A 19645-nucleotide genomic window follows, 5' to 3' on the forward strand; every position below is an offset into this window, starting at 1 on the left:
CGTTAAATCTCAAATTTCTTATATAGCTAGGATTCCCTTGTTTGAAAAGTACTGGAGGGATGTCTCAATTTGCACAGATTAGTAAAATGAAGGGAAAAGTAGAGAAAAGATCAATCTGACATGGAACCTATGAAGATCATTCAATGGTGGGCGCCAAGATCCCTCTGGGATCTCTTGTTATGGATATTTCTTGTATTTTGTATGTAGGTTCTACTTGGTCTCTAGTTGTGTATAGTTAATTCTGAGACTGACTGGAAAACAAGATGGTCAATAGGCAGCCATTAGGAATGGTGACAGTTGAAGTTTGTAATGGAAGTTTTCCCTGGATCTTTCTCAAATTTCAGAAGTAGGTTCTTTTGCATCAGTTATAATTTGTTTAATTTTTTATCCTTATTTCACCGAGTTTTTGATGGAACTTTCTCAGATTTTATAGGTGTAGGCTTCCCTTGTTTTCAAATGTTATGACAAAGATGAGAAAAGTAGATAAAAGATCAGTCTTACAGAGATCCAATAAAGGTCATCCATTGGTGGGTGCCAAGATCCTTATGGGATGTCTTGTTGTAGAATGAAACAAATTTGTTGTACTTGCTTGTTTCTAGTGCTTGTACATATAAGGAGTGTTTCTCATAAACAAGAGGCCCAGATGGCCTGTATCACTCACCTGGTTGGATTTGACCAAACATCAAAGTAATGTTCAATTCATAGCTTTATTTGTTGATGGCTATTCCATTAAAATATCTACCTGACCCCAGGACTCCAAAATAAATCACTTCTATCCATGTTTGGGTTTCCTTCCTATTACTTCTATGTAATTGATCAAATAAATGCTATGGGTAGTATCCCTTAACGAAACCTGGAGTCCTGGGGGTGGATAGATGTTTTACTGGAATAGCCCAAAGGAGTGTTCTAATAATTAATGGAGAAAAGCTATTGGTAGAAATAAGATAAAGATAATATCTTTTGTATTACATATTTACTGTACAGTACAACAGAAATTAATACACAAGTATTAACAAGTCAGCTGTGTATGTAGTTAGACAATTTTACAGTTTGACAAATGATAGTAAAGACTTGGGTTACTCGACATATAAAAACTGTTAAAAGATGCATATAAACTGGGGTTACCGTTTTCCCAAAATATCATGTGTAAAAGAAATAAAATTTATTAATCAAGCACAGGTTCAACACCTCTTGACTTCATGGTATAATTCAACATATTCAGCACTAAACAGTGTCATACTTCAAATTAAAATCATCCATTCATAATAATGAACAAGTGTTTGTGAAAATATGTGGAAATCATTGACCAATCGGAAGACAGTATGATATGCGAATAAGTTAGGCAGTCAGCTCAGCTTTAGCATAATATATATTTTAATAGCCCAGCTATCTTAAAAGGAAAAGTCCAGAAGGCTGGAGCAACACTTTATCATAAAACTGCATATCTATGTAGATAACAGACTGAATACTATCATACATTGTTAAAATTATGATGAACATACACAAAATGTAAAGAACTTATGATGTAACAAAACACAACCAAACATAATGAAAGTCTTCAGAAAGATCTGCCAATATCAGAGAGGACATCTCTGGACAAAATTAAAATACTGAACTATTAAAATAAGGGATAGGTGTCTCGGAAACAAGAACTGCAGATAAACCAATTGTTCTGTTCGATTCTTTCCTCTTCACCATACATGTAAATAATCAATTCAATATACCATACCAAAGGTCCAACACCAGTGCCGAAAGTTGTGATGCTATAACATTGACATGCATTAGCAATGCTTAACTGTATCCTAATCAAAAACTTCTCGCACAGACAGACAAGCTGATTACAGTGTAATATTCTCATTCATTGGATATAAATATGAAGGATTTCAAGCTGATCATTCTTCGTATAATTGTGCCAAATTGAAACTTGAAACAAAAACAGCAATATCTAGAACTCAAAACGATCCCTCTAACCCAACACAATCATACCTAATTTTACATATGTACACTTTCATAAATAGAGCAGTACCTAGTTTAACTCATTTAGGTCAGTACATGGATATGCCAGTATCTTGATAATATTATCTATATTTAAAGTATTCATTTATTATTTTATTTCACAATGAAACACATTTCATCACAAGATCATTTTCGAGTTATTTTATTAATTGAATTACTTGGAAATAGATATTTGTTAGCTAATCACAGTATTAGTCTGACTTTAAAAGATAAAATACCACTGGGCTAGTATAAATTAGAAGGAATCTGTCACTGCGTTTTACACGCCTCCGTATTGTCCGTTTCCTCGCACGGCTTTATCACTTTGGTCATCCTCTGTCCTTTTGGTTTTGAAGAAGCAGATTCCTTCATTAATTTTGTCTTACTTTCACGGTCACAGTTTGACGAGAGTTTGTCTGTCCGTTTTCCCTCCGTCACAATCTACTACCATCACACTGTCAGCTATAGACACAGATCTCACTTTGGATGTCTCACATTTCTTTGGAATATCATTCTTCAATGATTTGTCTGACTGGTTATGGTTTGGAGGTGGTTTATTTTCATCTGTCGTTGGACGTAATTGGTCTTCTTTACTTTTCGTGGTCTGTTCAGGCACTTGGCGTGTAGGGGCCCCGGTACGACTCATATTAATAGTCTGCTCAGGAAGTACATCAACTTGTAATTTCTCGACGATATATCTTTTCTTTTGAGCACCTTTGTTTTTCGCAGATTCTGAAATAAAGACATCACATGATAATTCATCATCCAATTGCCAGGTTAGAAATGAGGGATAGAACATGGACATACTCTACCTAGGTAAATGAGACAATGAAATATTCAAACTACGAAAAAGAGACGGGATCAAATTCTAAATTGAAACCAGAAATGTCATGGATGTCTGCACTAACATGATGAAAGTGTCATTATTTGTTGATTTTCTATGAATTGTTAAAGTGACATTGACCTTGTGACAGAAAGGACCAGACATGGATAACCCTAAATCTCCCTCCCCCACATAAAATCATTTTGATGATGTTCACCAGTACTGGGTAGTTATGTTAACCTGAATCCTGCTATTTCAGCCAATTTGATCCTTTTTTGACCGGCCCCCAATCAGCCTTTTTGCCCTCTAGAGGTTAGTAAGGAGTAATATTGTGTACATACCATTAAACCAAGTTTAAATCATTTCCAATGGAAATTCAACAAATGATGCTCAAATGTAATTTTCCTATATAAATTACATTAATTTTACCCCATCCTCAGGGAGAAAAGTGATATATTGGTATATATATTGGAATTTTGGTAAAGCATCTGAAGACCCTTCCATATAAGAAGAGTATTTGTTTCCACCACATCTTGGTCTTGAAAAGAAGATTTTTATGTCCACTACACCTACAGCCATCAGTTTTCATCCCTTGTTGTCATCGTGTGCCATTCATAAACTTTTCACATTTCAAATTTCCAAAAGTTTTACCTGTGGGATCCTGCTCAAACTTGCCTGAAATGATCCTTACAAGGTGTTGTTATTTTTAAAACTGTTCCAAATTGCCGTATACCTCTATACTACGAGTGAGTATGAATGTTACATTAGTACTAGAGTATTAAGATGTCTTAAGGCCCGGGGCATGGAAGGTTTCTGCAAAACATTGTAATTGGTTCAGGATTTTCTGAGAAGTTGAAAATGTAAACTGTTTATGAATGGAGGATGACAGACAAATTCAGCGATTGCAATAGGTCACTTGAGACTTAGTCTCAGGCGACGGGAAAAAAAAGGAGAAAATATAACATGATAATTATGAACCAACGAGTAAGCTTGACACCTATGCTGTAATGAGATCATCTCTGACTTCAGATGGAGACTGGAGCCCAGGACTTACCTGGACTAATGAACTTGTTACTTATTCCTCTTCTGAAGATTGGGACTCGGGACTTACCTGGACTAATGTACAAGTTACTTATTACTCTTCTGAAGATTGGGACTAGGGACTTACCTGGATCATACTTTTGTAGAAGGTTGTCATATTTCAGCTGCATCCGGAGACATTTATTGTGAATTTTTTCTCTTTCACTTTCAGCATTATATAACTTTCTTTCCAACTTTGATTTCTCATTCTTCGTGTCGAGGAGTTGTAAGTCTGCATCGCGCAGCTCACTCTGCAAGTTTTCATTTTCTTGACTACAAAAGAAATGAAGACAATGAATCATGAAGTAGGTAGAATTATAAAACCTACTATGATGACAAACTATATATTCAACATAAACACTTCACATAAACAACCCTAACATATCACATTAAGTGTTGAATTGCTATGCTATCAGACATCACTTTTTAGGGCCATTTCATAATTATCCATGTGAAAGGAGTGGGAGGGATTTTTAAGGCTGTACCAAAATTATCCGTGTGGAAGGGGTGGGAGGCATTTTAAGGCTGTACCAAAATTATCCACGTGGAAGGGGTGCGAGGCATTTTTAGAGCTGTACCAAAATCATCCATGTGGAAGGGGTAGGGGGTATTTCAGGGCTGTACCAAAATTAGCCATATGGTAGGGGTGGGATGCATTTTAAGGGATGTACCAAAATTACCCATGTGGAAGGGGTAGGAGGTATTATTTTAGAGACCCTACTATCATCAAATAATAAAACATCTTTAGTATAATGAAATCTAGAAGACAGGGATTTACCTCCGCCATCCATCCAGTTTTAATACAAGTGCCTTCCACCCTCCCATTTATTTTGGAATATCCCTAATACTTATATTACACAACATGGTTCATTAAATTTTTGTCAAACTCTGCCATAGCCGGTGTTGAGAAAGGAGGAGGGGAGCACCAACTGACAACATCTAACAGTCAGCCCGAACTAATGTTCTAACCTAGAGTCGTGAGTAGAGGTTGTAACCTAAATCGAGACTTTAAACCTGCAACATCAACATCATCATCATTAAATTTTAGAATGGTAACACAAACTCTTTTATGTGGATGACTTACTCCTTTGATTTTACCATGGCGATGAGATAATTTGTGAAGGCTTTGTCACCACCTGTCTGGTCACCAGTTTCTTTTGTTTCCATGCCTAAAATGCAAGGATACAACATCTTAGAATTACAACACTATTCCATACAAATAGGTATGTCGGAAGAATGCCGACTACCTGGATATTATCACCTGCTCTCGCATGAACAAGAGATTCGAGAGGGATTACCAAGCCAACCATCCATGGTCATAAAAACAAACCACAGTAAGATCATGCTTGTTATCATTAAGAGGGTTTAATCATGTACAGAAGTCGTACTGTGAGTTATTGGGTATAGATGTTCACCAGAGTTAAATGGAGTTATATTTACTTACCCGCAAATTGATCAAAGAAGTTTTCGGTCTGGTTTTTCTATAACAAAAATTGTCGTATTAAAAAAAGAACTTGTTGTCTGACAGATATAATGAACACAGAAGCTAGTGACTAAAGATTACGTAGTGTTAGAATGTTAGAATATCAAAATATCCATCAATTTACAAAAAACAAAGTTTCAGTTCTGTGATCCTTGATATTTAGTCATGTGATTTCAAAGTTCTTTATTTATTCTATCTGATAATGACCTAGGGGTCAGATGACTGGGGGTCAGGAGTCAAATGACTGGGTCAGAGTTCAGAAGACTGGAAGTCAGATGACTGAAATGTAAACAGTGAACATTTCCAGGATATTTCTGTTTTTACATCTATACAAGATTTCATCAAAACGTGTCATCAAATATGCCCTATAAATCAATGTCAACCAATTTTTCACAGATAGATACAGACAATTCCTTTACCAAGTGTAAAAGACAGATACTTGTAGACAGGTTTGTCTTTGCTACTTAATATAATGTTTCCCCCCTAAAATATCTATCAATAAATTTGATGCTTTATTTCAAATTGACCATACCACTTTGCTCTCCAGTGTGTACTTTTCTTCGTTGAGACGAGTGATTTTTGCGCGAGCCTGTGAGAGCTGTGACTCGAGCTGTTTGATCCGGTCGCCATCTGCTTCCCCTCGACTTGAGTGAAGGAGAATCATCATCTGGCTCTGGGAAAATTTTATAAAATGCAGAATAGAGTCATTTTAAGCATTACTGCAGAGTGTGAACAAAAAAAAACTTCAGTTTAAAAGCAGCAAGTATACTACAATTTTTAGCCATGGATGTGTCCTCTGTACGATCAAAATTATTGAGACTATGAAAAAACAACTTTTTGTGTGGAAGGCTAAAAGCAGATATATTGATTTAATAAAGTGTCAATTTGACTTTTGTTTTTCATGCCTAGATTGCAGTTCTTAATACAGTACCCAGAGAAAATCTGTGTGTTTGAGCAGGTGATCCCATACTTTTTCTCATCCAATCGGGAAATCAAACCCAAACAGCCTATTTGAAAGGCAATTGTGTTACCACAGTGCCACTCGATAATATGACAGTGAAACCTTTTGGTTAGTGGCAGCCTTTCTGGACACCAAGCAACTGATGACTGCCGCTGACAAAGATTGCTAAATGTTGCCTTTTCACACAACTCTACAATTATATAACATGCACATCTGCCTTAAAGCTAGTACCCGTAGATTCTGGTTTTCTGCTGTCTGCTTTTTGGTAATCAATTCCTGTGCTTCACATCGGTGTTTGAGAGAGATAAGTTTCTTCTCTGCATCAACACGACGGTCCTCAACCTACAATTGAGTTCAATAAAGATATATTATTTCAAAAAAATCTTATTGACTTTCAATATGTCAAATGGATTGGACATCAGGCCAGGCCTTTTTAAGTCCTTTTCAAGTTATTACAAGCATTAATTTATATTTACATGTATTAGACAAATATATCATGTTTGATTAGAATTATTGCGTACTTATTACATGATGTATTTACCAGGTAGTATATGAATATAGAGGCTTTTAGTCTTTGTAGATTACCATATGTATTAAATCTAATTAGATTGATCAATTCACATAATGTATTCCCAGTAAACAAAGCTATGTCACTGTGTAGATTTTGTTGACTTTAAATCAGGTAAGATATAATACAACACTAAAAATCTTATCTTTATGAGGAATATTCATGTTAAATGATTGTGTGTCAGGTATATTCACCAGTTAACTGTTCACACATAGGGACAATTTAGGCCTAAAAAAAACAATAAACATATTTCCATTGACATGCCAGACAAAATATGGGGAAAGTATGTAGATAGGAAAATTTTTGATATTTTCGAAATATTTTTAACTAAGGTTTTATGGACAAGGAATCCTGACTTTAATAGTCCTTCCTTTAAAATGGTCAGAAATCTGCAGTGTAGGCACAAAAAAACAGGTCTTATTCACCTGTAACCAGTGATGGGATAATGATTGGATATAATTGATTACTGATCCGATAATAGATTGTAATTATTCATAACCATAGAATTCACAGCCTATGCAGTACTGTTACAGTAATGCATAATGAAAATGTCAATAATTGACAAATTTCGTTCATATGCAAGTTTTAGGCATTTTTGAGTTAGATTTACAAAAAAAAAAAAAAAAAAAAAAAAATATACACAAATACATTTTCCAGGATTTTACAACAATTAGTATCAGTATTATGTAATCCAAGTCTTTCCGATTATAACCGATAATCAATGATGGAACTGTAACCAATGTACCATCACTTCCTGTAACACTAGATAACATCAACTCACCTGTAATACAGTGGTATCGGGTTAAACAATAGATCACTACAATCAGGCAGTACCTCTAAATATCAATATCTACTCTCAAATGACCTCTGACCTCCAGAATGTTACTCTTTATTAACTCTAACTTAATTCTCTTAATGACCTCTTACCTCTGAAAAGAGAGAATTGCCCTTAAATCCGTGACTGGCATCAGACTCTCTCAGTGCATCGATCTCCTCCCTTAGTTCAGTGATCTCAGTCCGGGCTCGCTGAAAAGTAAATACACTTATTTAAGTTCTGAAACAGTGAGTACGTATACATGTATTTGACAGTCAAATTAATTTGGCTGCATACCTTGCTCTCAAACAAGATACTGAAATCACTCAAAGTGTTAATGCTATTCATCACAGGTAAAAAGTTGATATATGCTACATCCACAGATAAGCATACTGACTGGTCAGCAAGACCCTATTGTGTGTCTGACAGTGAATCTCTCCTATAAACATACTGACTGGTCAGCAAGGCCCTATTGTGTGTCTGACTGCGAATCTCCCCTATTAGCATACTGACTGGTCAGCAAGACCCTATTGTGTGTATGACTGTGAATCTCTCATATAAACATACTGACTGGTCAGCAAGGCCCTATTGTGTCTGACTGTGAATCTCTCCTATAAACATACTGACTGGTCAGCAAGGCCCTATTGTGTCTGACTGTGAATCTCTCCTATAAACATACTGACTGGTCAGCAAGGCCCTATTGTGTGTATGACTGTGAATCTCTCATATAAACATACTGACTGGTCAGCAAGGCCCTATTGTGTCTGACTGTGAATCTCTCCTATAAACATACTGACTGGTCAGCAAGGCCCTATTGTGTCTGACTGTGAATCTCTCCTATAAACAATCTCTCCTATAAACATACTGACTGGTCAGCAAGACCCTATTGTGTGTATGACTGTGAATCTCTCCTATAAACACCAAGAAAAGGAAAATGTAATCATTTTGTATTTAGGATTATGGGCGCATTTTTATATCAGCCAGCCTTCTGTTACAGTACAAGTTTATTCGTTGTTCTATTCAGCAACAGTGACCCTGACCTGAACTTTCTAAACCCCCCTTATGCACATTTGCACACAATCAACATATTAAAATTTGAGAAATTTCGACTTTCTGGATTTTGAGATAATCTTCAGGAAGGAAAGATGGAATGATGGATAGAGAGATAGATGGATACCTTGAGTACTATAGGGCCAAATATGGTACATTCAAAGGAAGATCAGATAGAACAGGGAACTTACATCTGGAAATTAAGAATACAATGAATGCAAAATAGAGTTGGATACCTACATTTTAAAAGTTTGAATATACAATGTGATACATACCTCCAGAGATAGGAGTATGACGTGGCCCAATGTAGAATGTAATACATACCACCCAAGATAGGACGTACGACGAGGCGCGATAAAGAATGTGATACATACCTTAAGAGATAAGGCGTATGATGTAGAATGTGATACATACCTCCAGAGATAAGGAGTATGACGTAGAATGTGATACATACATCCAGAGATAAGGAGTATGACATAGAATGTGATACATACCTCCAGAGATAAGGAGTATGACGTAGAATGTGATACATTCCTCCAGAGATAAGGCGTATGATGTAGAATGTGATACATACATCCAGAGATAGGGCGTATGACGTAGAATGTGATACATTCCTCCAGAGATAAGGTGTATGACGTAGAATGTGATACATACCTCCAGAGATAGGGCGTATGACGTAGAATGTGATACATTCCTCCAGAGATAAGGCATATGACGTAGAATGTGACACATACCTCCAGAGATAAGGCGTATGAATTTTCATATATACTTTCATACACTGAGAATGTGATACATACCTCAAGAGATAAGACGTATGACGTAGAATGTGATACATACATCCAGAGATAAGGCGTATGACGTAGAATGTGATACATACCTCCAGAGATAGGGCGTATGACGTAGAATGTGATACATACATCCAGAGATAAGACGTATGACGTAGAATGTGATACATACCTCCAGAGATAAGGCGTATGACGTAGAATGTGATACATACATCCAGAGATAAGACGTATGACGTAGAATGTGATACATACCTCCAGAGATAAGGCGTATGACGTAGAATGTGATACATACCTCCAGAGATAAGGCGTATGACGTAGCCTGACACTTGATTTCCTCCATTTCCTCATCCTTCCTAGCGAGGTGTTGACTCAGCAGTTCCTGTTCACTGCGCTGGTTTTGTAACTCTGTACATCTCTCTATGTATTTTTTCTCTAGATTATTCTTGAATGTAAAATAAAAATATTTTTAGATGATAATGTGAGATGGAAACAGCTAGGTGTAGACAGTCAGACTCACATATGCTGATGCATGAGTAACATGATGTTTAAAAGAGTCAGGAATTTTGATAACAAATGCAGAGGTGATCCAGTTAATGAATTGATTACTTCAGTCTAGATTAACTCCAGAAAGATTTAATTGATATCCTCAATGCCATGCCCACAGAGTATCATCTTGACAATTTATAATATAATCCATCATCTTATTTAGCTTTGCTTTGTTTCAGTGCATCATATTTAATCAATGTCTAGTCTATTTTTCCCAACTGCTATTTATTTTTTTCATTTCAACAAATTTTATTGTTGTAAAACAGATGGATTGGACAACAGGCAAGCCTATATAAGTCCTCTCCAAATTCCAAACTGCTATTAAATCAAACATGATTTTCTGTGAATATGACATGAAATGTTTCAAGAATTTTTGAAATAAGAAGATATTTACATATTCTTATCCCTTTCAAATGTCAAATAAAACATGCATACTGGGTATTGCTTTATATGTCCCCCTACCACACCACTAAAAATAGTAAGTGACCTTGACCTTAAATCCCTGAACCCCCAACTTGTCCTAAAATTATGGTCCTTTATCATTGTGTGAAGTTTGATCAAAATCCCTCAAGGAATGAAGCTGCTATAGATGCTGATAAACTTTGGCATTACATACATAGGTACAAGATGGATGTAAAGGAAACTATTAGGGACTTATAATGTTAGTAAAGAAAGAAATGAAATCTGTGAACAATTATTCGGCATGTCTGCTGTAGCTGATCTGCTATCAAACATATAAAGTATCTTCATATCAAGTTACATTTTCCTCATGCAAATTGACAATCTGTATCTGTAAGTCAGCCATTTCCTCGGAATCAAAACTACAAGATGTGATATCTGCAGTCTGGTTCAACTTCTTCTCCATCAAGGCTTCTAGCTGGCTAATCTGCTCCCTCAGCTGGCTTTCCACACTGCGTGATTGGTCCAACTCGGACTGTAGCTTATTAACCTATGACAGAAAAATTGTTTTAGATTAGAACTTTAACAGACATGTAGAATAATATTACAACAAATTTGGGATGGTACATTTCTACTACAGTAACTATTTGCAGAGTTTTTTTCTGAAAAGTTGAAAGCATGTACATGCCTTGTATTTGAACTTCATATAGGATCCGATTCACCTGTACTGGCATTAGTTATCATTTAAGTTTCAACTGGTTTGCATCAAATACACCATACAGATTTGGAAACATCTACCATGGGCGGAGCCCGAGATAGGCGTTTTGAAATTTCTATGGTGTATTTTATTCAAACCAATTGAAACCTATATCGGAACTGCCCCTCTGAAATGATTGACATTGAAAATAATAATTTTACTGAAAATGCATGCATTCTAGGCTAGCTGGAAGCAAACGAGAAGGAAATATTTGCAATATGCCACAATGACCTTTAACCTCGTTGAACAATTATGAGATAATTGCCGTAAGCGTGCGTTTTTATTGGCTGAATGATAAAACGAACAAGGTATTTATTACACAATGTACCAGGTAACTTTCATTTTCAAAGATCATCTTGGGGCGGAAATAATTTTGTTTTATCTCAGTCACTGGATATCACTGATAATAGTTCACTGTTCACAAACAATTGTAGTATATGATTATGGCTCTGATAATGTCTTAGATGACATAGATTGTGGTAATTTTGATTCAAAGAATTTGGAGGCAATTTTGTTAGGTGATTCGGATGAGACAGAGGAGAAAATTCATACTGCATCAGGGATCACTTTGGGCAGAGATTTGGGGATTTTTACCCAATAATCATGTTTTTAAAAAAAATCTCAATAAAAATTCAAAATTGTACCTCTTTATACAGACAAATCTCATAGGAATTTTGCTAATCTCATAAAATCTCCCATAGGTTTTAAGAGCCAGAGTTATCTCTGCTGCATGCAGTGAAGATTCAGGCCAGTATGAGAGGAGACTGAACTGGCAGATATAAAGAAGTAAACTGAAACTGAAGCACAGAAAAACACCAACTGGAGTACAATGTCTTTTGATGATTGGGAACAATATCATCAAAGTTTGAGTGACAGGAACATTCTAGATGTTGTCCAAATGACAAACTAGAAAATGTCTGTAAGACATAAATGCCCCCACTGCCACTTGACACCCTGAAATCACAGCAGTTCCAGAGACTAGCTAGTTACATTACATCGGGACAGGATGAGACGGACATGGGTACCATTATATGTCCATCCATTTCATGGTGGGGACATAAAAAATGATGTCAACAAATGGCTCAGACATTTTGTTATGGAAGCCAGGCATAAAGATGGCAGGGATTATCATCATTGATCTCTGTACCAATTGTGTGTTGGATTAACGAGAACTATGCACTGAGTCAAATGGAAACAATACAATCTTTCTGGACAGTAAAAACACAAAACTACAACAGAATTTGGAAAGTGTTGAATGCTAGAAAGTCGGAACTAACGGCAAAATGTGTTGACGTGGTTTTAAAAAAGGCTGATTATCTGACATAAGAAAATGAGTGAGTTTTGTAGGAGAAGGGGATTATCTGTAACTCCAGTGCTAAATCTCTCATTAATAGTGTATTCTTTTACAATTCCTCGACTTACAGCCTTGCTCTTCCAAATATACTCACCAGACGAACTTGCTGTTGCAACTTGTTTTTTTCCATTTCCAGCTTTGTTGACATATCTTCATTGTTCCAGGCAATGTCACGCTTCATTTGAGCAATCTCTCCATTATACCATTTCTCAGTCTCCACTTTACTCTCTACTTTAAGTGTCAGAGAGTATTTTTCTTGTTCCCATTCCTGTAAAAAAGGCAGCAGATTGTGTCCTAACATTATGATATATACAATTTTATAAGAAGAAAATATCTTTGTTTTTATACATCTATTAGGTTTTGGTGTATTGGTGTATTTTGTTTAACGTCCTATTAACAGCCAGGGTCATTTAAGGATGTGTCTGGTTTTGGAGGTGGAGGAAAGCCGGAGTACCCGGAGAAAAACCACCGACCTATGGTAATTACCAGGCAACTGCCCCACGTAGGTTTCGAACTCGTAACCCAGAGGTGGAGGGCTAGTGATAAAGTTTTGGTACGCTTAACCACTCGGCCACCGCATCTATTAGGTATTAGATAATGAAGATTTTGTCATTTTAACTGTCAATAATAAGAACAGACATTACCTGTAGATTGTTACCAGTGAGTCCTGGTATTATGATGCATGGTGAAGGGAACCATGGTTCACCTTACCCTGAGCTTTACAATTTCCTACTACACCAGTAATTTGCTTTTTTTTTTTTACGTATCTACTGAAGACGAATTATGAATTTAATTTGTTATGATTTTCAATGGTTTTTTTTACCTCTGCTTTTTTACAGTGTTCTTTGATTAGTTTTGCTGTTTCATCTTTTAATGAAGAATTTTCTTCCAGCAATGATTTTCCTATCTCTGCTGCTTTGTGTAGCTTGGCCTCTAGTTCAGCAATTTCCTCTTGGTCCATCCTCTGGAAAAAACAAATGGTAAAAATGAGAAGCGTATTAAAGCTGAATTAATGTTTATTTACTAAAACTAGGTGATAATTCTGTGTTGTATACATCAGGGATTTCCCTACCATAAAATCTGGGTCCGTTAAAAGGACCAATTCCCATAAAGAAAATCTTGTGAAAATTGAAGTTTCAGTAATGTTATCAACAACTTCCAATACAATGCAATAATAAATATTTTTGTGTTTCATAAGACCTGGCTGGATTTCCAAATACAGTATGTTAATTGGAGTTGATAGTGTAATGATTGGAGTGGCTGTGTGTCATGCACTGATTTTATTATGACCATAGGAATTTACATTTTCCTCTGCTGGTGTCTCCTCAATTTTACAAAGAATATTGGTGAATGATACAATGTAGCATGATTTTATAATACAATTTCATATTGACGGGGTGTGCTTAAGAATTTTGTCCATTCAGATTTCTGAGCAATACTCCGCCGGTTATTCCAGGTGCCTGGCTCTGCATCATACACAAGTTTCCAATGCTATATGATTTTATGATTGTAGGGTTTTGTTACATACACTTGTTTTACAAACATGATTGTGACCGAAATGCAGAAAACCGAAATGTCCCGGTCAGAAACGTCAGTTCTGTATCATCGTTGTTTATATTATTTACACTATCAATGCAGATTATATGTTAGATTGAATTTAAACACGTAAATAACAACACATCATAATTACAAGTGCATGCTTTCCCAGTTTCCTTTTTCTGATGAAAAACCCGGGGGGGGGGGGGGGGGGGGGGGGGAGTTAAAACTGTTGTGAAAAAGATACCGCACTGACAGGTCAGATGAAAAGTACTTTGGAATTGAACTACAAACAATGGTCCCCTAGCGTTTGCAGCGATACATATTCTATATCATATCACCTTAATAATTTGTCCTCGCACTACAATATACGATCTTTGAATCGGTCGCCAGTGCAATGTCAACAACTCAAAACTGCCGCCTTGGGACGTCTAGAGCCAATCAAAATCCTTGTTACATATTAATCCGGAAGTGTGAAAGTAATTGTAATAAAGGACACCAACAGGTCACCGACATTTAAGAGTCAAGTTTATTTTATACTGTAAAATATAAGTTTAAAACTGATAACAATTAAACAATTTGTTAAAACTTAATTGACTAAAGCAAGATATTCATGAGGGAACCCACCATTGTATCAAATTTACTATTCTCTGTAAATTTGATGTGTTCTCTACTTTTCTACTTTTTTCCCCCCTGCCGAAAAACGTTCTTCCACTCTCTCAGAATCACTGGAACAAAGGAAAACATACAAACAAAATATGGAATGGACTAATTTAGTATTTTATGAGAAACAAAGGTACTTTCAGAGGATTCCAAGATGGCCACATGTCGGCCATTTTGTTTCCAACCAGATTCAAAATTCTATATACACAACTGGTAACAAATGAGAACATATTCATGAAATATTGAGGAAGATCCATGTCCCAATTTCGGAGAAAATCCATAAAGATAGTAACCTGAGGCTATATATAGACCATAGATTCATTGGACTTAAATTTAACATGTACGGTACTAAACGTTAAAGAGATACAAATAATACCACAGGGAATTTCCTGGAAGTGCTTTAATATATTGAAAACTATTGGTAACAAATTATAATTTTCAACTGTCAAAAAAAAAAAAAAAAAAAAAATATGGCGACAAGCCAACCATTTTGTTTCCCAATCAGTCTCAAAACTAAACATTTTCACTTCTAAAAAACAAATATAATGGGAACGTATAGAATTTGAAGAGAATCTCAGTATTTCACGAGAAATCATTATAAAAGTACAATAGAATAACCGGCATGTACGAAACCACACAATTCTAACACAGTAAAGTATACCCATATTTTGAGATTTGAACAATCACACGAGAATGATTAAGATCACGTGTTCCAGAAATAAGCGTCTTAATTAATTCTGCTTAATCGGCGGCATTCATCCACCATGCTAATCTAGGTACTAGTAATCTCTAGTTTAGGTGGTCGTCAGACCATCTATAGTATACAGTAAATACGTGAAGGTCGTCTCCAATCCAGGTAGGTCGTCACTCGTCAGGTCATCTCTAGTCTGGATAGTTCTTTTCTAGTCTTGGAAGGTCATCTCTAGCCTAGGTAAAGGTCATCTCTAGTGTAGGTAAAGGTCATCTCTAGTGTAAGTAAAGGTCATCTCTAGTCTGGGTAGGTCATCTCTAGTGTAAGTAAAGGTCATCTCTAGTGTAAGTAAAGGTCACCTCTAGTGTAGGCAAAGGTCATCTCTAGTGTAAGTAAAGGTCATATCTAGTGTAAGTAGGTCATCTCTAGTGTAGGTAGGTCATCTCTAGTGTAGGTAAAGGTCATCTCTAGTGTAGGTAAAGGTCATCTCTAGTATAGGTAAACGTCATCTCTAGTCTAGGTAGGTTATCTTTCAATCTAGGTTGGTCATTTCTAGTCTGGGTATGGCGTCTCTAGTCTAGGTAGGTCATCTCTAGTGCAAGTAAAGGTCATCTCTAGTGTAAGTAAAGGTCATCTCTAGTGTAGGTAAATGTCATCTCTAGTGTAGGTAGGTTATCTCTAGTGCAAGTAAAGGTCATCTCTAGTGTAGGTAAAGGTCATCTCTAGTGTAAGTAAAGGTCATCTCTAGTGTAGGTAGGTCATCTCTAGTGTAAGTAAAGGTCATCTCTAGTGTAAGTAAAGGTCATCTCTAGTGTAGGTAAATGTCATCTCTAGTCTAGGTAGGTCATCTCTAGTGTAAGTAAAGGTCATCTCTAGTGTAAGTAAAGGTCATCTCTAGTGTAGGTAAAGGTCATCTCTAGTGTAAGTAAAGGTCATCTCTAGTCTAGGTAGGTCATCTCTAGTGTAAGTAAAGTTCATCTCTAGTCAAGGTAAAGGTCATCTCTAGTGTAGGTAGGTCATCTCTAGTGTAGGTAAAGGTCATCTCTAGTGTAAGTAAAGGTCATCTCTAGTGTAGGTAGGTCATCTCTAGTAAGGGTAGGCCGTCTCTAGTGTAGGTAAAGGTCATCTCTAGTGTAGGTAGGTCATCTCTAGTGTAGGTAAAGGTCATCTCTAGTGTAGGTAAAGGTCATCTCTAGTGTAGGTAAATGTCATCTCTAGTCTAGGTAGGTTATCTTTCAATCTAGGTTGGTCATTTCTAGTCTGGGTATGGCGTCTCTAGTCTAGGTAGGTCATCTCTAGTGCAAGTAAAGGTCATCTCTAGTGTAAGTAAAGGTCATCTCTAGTGTAGGTAAAGGTCATCTCTAGTGTAGGTGTCATTTAGTAGTAGGTCTCTAGTTAGTAGCTCTCTAGTGTAGGTAAAGGTCATCTCTAGTGTAGGTAAAGGTCATCTCTAGTGTAGGTAAAGGTCATCTCTAGTGTAGGTAAATGTCATCTCTAGTGTAGGTAAAGGTCATCTCTAGTGTAGGTAAAGGTCATCTCTAGTGTAGGTAGGTCATCTCTAGTGTAGGTAAAGGTCATCTCTAGTGTAGGTAGGTCATCTCTAGTCTAGGTAGTTTATCTCTAGTCAAGGTAAAGTTCATCTCTAGTGTAGGTAAAGGTCATCTCTAGTGTAGGTAGGTCATCTCTAGTGTAGGTAAAGGTCATCTCTAGTGTAGGTAGGTCATCTCTAGTGTAGGTAAAGGTCATCTCTAGTGTAGGTAGGTCATCTCTAGTGTAGGTAAAGGTCATCTCTAGTGTATGTAAAGGTCATCTCTAGTGTAGGTAGGTCATCTCTAGTGTAGGTAAAGGTCATCTCTAGGCGGGGTAGGTCATCTCTAGTGTAGGTAAAGGTCATCTCTAGTGTAGGTAGGTCATCTCTAGTGTAGGTAAAGGTCATCTCTAGTGTAGGTAGGTCATCTCTAGTGAAGGTGTCATCTCTAGTGTAGGTAAAGGTCATCTCTAGTCTAGGTAGGTCATCTCTAGTGAAGGTGTCATCTCTAGTGTAGGTAGGTCATCTCTAGTGTAGGTAGGTCATCTCTAGTGTAGGTAAAGGTCATCTCTAGTCTAGGTAGGTCATCTCTAGTGAAGGTGTCATCTCTAGTGTAGGTAAAGGTCATCTCTATTGTAGGTAGGTCATCTATAGGCGGGGTAGGTCATCTCTAGTGTAGGTAAAGGTCATCTCTAGTGTAGGTAGGTCATCTCTAGTGTAGGTAAAGGTCATCTCTAGGCGGGGTAGGTCATCTCTAGTGTAGGTAAAGGTCATCTCTAGTCGAGGTAAAGGTCATCTCTAGTCAAGGTAAAGGTCATCTCTAGTGTAGGTAAAGGTCATCTCTAGTGTAGGTAGGTCATCTTTAGTCAAGGTAAAGGTCATCTCTAGTGTAGGTAGGTCATCTCTAGTGTAGGTAAAGGTCATCTCTAGTGTAGGTAGGTCATCTCTAGTCAAGGTAAAGGTCATCTCTAGTGTAGGTAGGTCATCTCTAGTGTAGGTAGGTCATCTCTAGTGTAAGTAGGTCATCACTAGTGTAGGTAGGTCATCTCTAGTGTAGGCAAAGGTCATCTCTAGTGTAGGTAGGTCATCTCTAGTGTAGGTAAAGGTCATCTCTAGTGTAGGTAAAGGTCATCTCTAGTCTAGGTAGGTTATCTCTAGTCAAGGTAAAGGTCATCTTTAGTGCAGGTAAAGGTCATCTCTAGTCTAGGTAGGTCATCTCTAGTGTAGGTAAAGGTCATCTCTAGTCAAGGTAAAGGTCATCTCTAGTCAAGGTAAAGGTAATCTCTAGTCTAGGTAGGTCATCTCTAGTCAAGGTAGGTAAGTTTTCATTCTTGTCATACCTTTATGATCTTTGTGGATATGAGATATATGGTATCTGGTCGCTATCTAATTCCAAAAAACATAACATTGCACTACTTCCTTTTTCTATCTTAGAATGATTTGTTTGCAGACCTGCTGTTGGTACTTTTGCTGAGCAGATTTCATAGGTATCTGTATCAGTTCTTCTGTGACAGTATTCCAAGGAGGCGACAAAGCAGGATGTGGTACATCAGAAGATGTGGTTCCATAACCTTGTAGTCATTTAATAGAGGTGTTCTCCAAAAAATATTGCAAAGCATGTGCTCTCTTATTAGTCCCATATTAGTGGGGGTTCATGTATCAAAAGTAAGTCAATCTGACCTATATTTTGTCCTTTGACCTACATCAAAGAACAAGTTTGTCCGGACTCCATCTCCTGAAGATAATCCCTGGAAGTTCATACTTGGGATTATGGGTTCACTGTAGTGCTATGTATGTATGTCACCTTGACCTATATCACAGAAACAGTTTGTGAGAGTTCTATGTTTGTCAGTGATTGTTATATTTTTTAAAGTCACTTTGAATAAATATTTGTCTATAGCGCACATCAGGCTACCCTGGCAAACTGAAATGTTTGTGTTGTGACTTTTGTGACGTAGTAGATTAGACCTACACTAAAAATAAAATAAATCTGCCTAAAGGGTCATGAGATATCATGTGTACCAGCCTTTGACCTTGATCAATGACAACCAAAATCTAACCAGTTGTAGATCTTGGTGTGAACATGAACTTAATCTGTACAGGAGTTCATGAAATAATGTGAACACAAGCTTTTTATATCAAAAGTGGTCGATTGTGACCTCTGACCTTTAACCTTGACTGTTGACCACCAAAAGCAAATCAGGTGTTGAACTTGATGGTATGAAGTTATGGAGTGAATTTGAAGTAAATCTGGTCAGGGGTTCATGGGATATCCTGTAAATAAGGTTACTTTGGATGGATGAACCATGAAGTGATTACTATGTACCCCCTACTGAAGTGGAGGCATAGTTAAAAAGACTCGTAACAATATTAATCAGGAACCTTGTAGGCGACATAAATGAAAAACATATTAAAGGCTTGTCCTTTTTCATATCCAGAGTGCCTCTCATGCAAAGACAAAACCACAGTCTGTCTGAGAAAAACAAATTATAATGTAGTTAGTGAAACCTTGAAGACTTCATTAGTCTAATGCTCTAAAGATATAGCAACACCACCTCTGGATGGACCTCAATTATAAATATCACTGAACAATACTAACACCACACCCAAAG

The 19645-nt window shown here is 36.8% G+C and overlaps 1 protein-coding gene across 1 annotated transcript; it reads right to left on the reverse strand.

Moving 5' to 3' along the window:
* Positions 1-2142: 2142 nt before the first annotated feature.
* Positions 2143-14604, reverse strand: LOC117344939 (protein Spindly-like). The gene is made up of 12 exons (XM_033907824.1): positions 14493-14604; positions 13439-13579; positions 12710-12883; positions 10866-11054; positions 9852-10001; positions 7838-7936; positions 6574-6684; positions 5914-6054; positions 5343-5379; positions 4983-5067; positions 3987-4171; positions 2143-2727 (listed from the first exon to the last, which is right to left on the reverse strand). The coding sequence occupies exons 2-12, from the start codon at positions 13574-13576 to the stop codon at positions 2390-2392; spliced, it is 1647 nt and encodes a 548-aa protein (XP_033763715.1). The 5' UTR covers positions 13577-13579; positions 14493-14604; the 3' UTR covers positions 2143-2389.
* Between the last annotated feature and the right edge of the window lie 5041 nt (positions 14605-19645).

The sequence above is a fragment of the Pecten maximus genome, chromosome 16, assembly GCF_902652985.1.
Source record: "Pecten maximus chromosome 16, xPecMax1.1, whole genome shotgun sequence".
NCBI lineage: Eukaryota > Metazoa > Mollusca > Bivalvia > Pectinida > Pectinidae > Pecten > Pecten maximus.

Bases quoted from the DNA above. Each gene is read 5' to 3' on its own strand.
- LOC117344939 (XM_033907824.1), bottom strand. From the start codon at position 13,576: ATGGACCAAGAGGAAATTGCTGAACTAGAGGCCAAGCTACACAAAGCA. The intron at 12,884-13,438 runs GTAAAAAAAACC...CCTTTTTTACAG, and splicing joins AACACTGTAAAAAAGCAGAG to GAATGGGAACAAGAAAAATA. The intron at 2,728-3,986 runs GTAAGTCCCTAG...TCTTTATTTCAG, and splicing joins TCTACAAAAGTATGATCCAG to AATCTGCGAAAAACAAAGGT.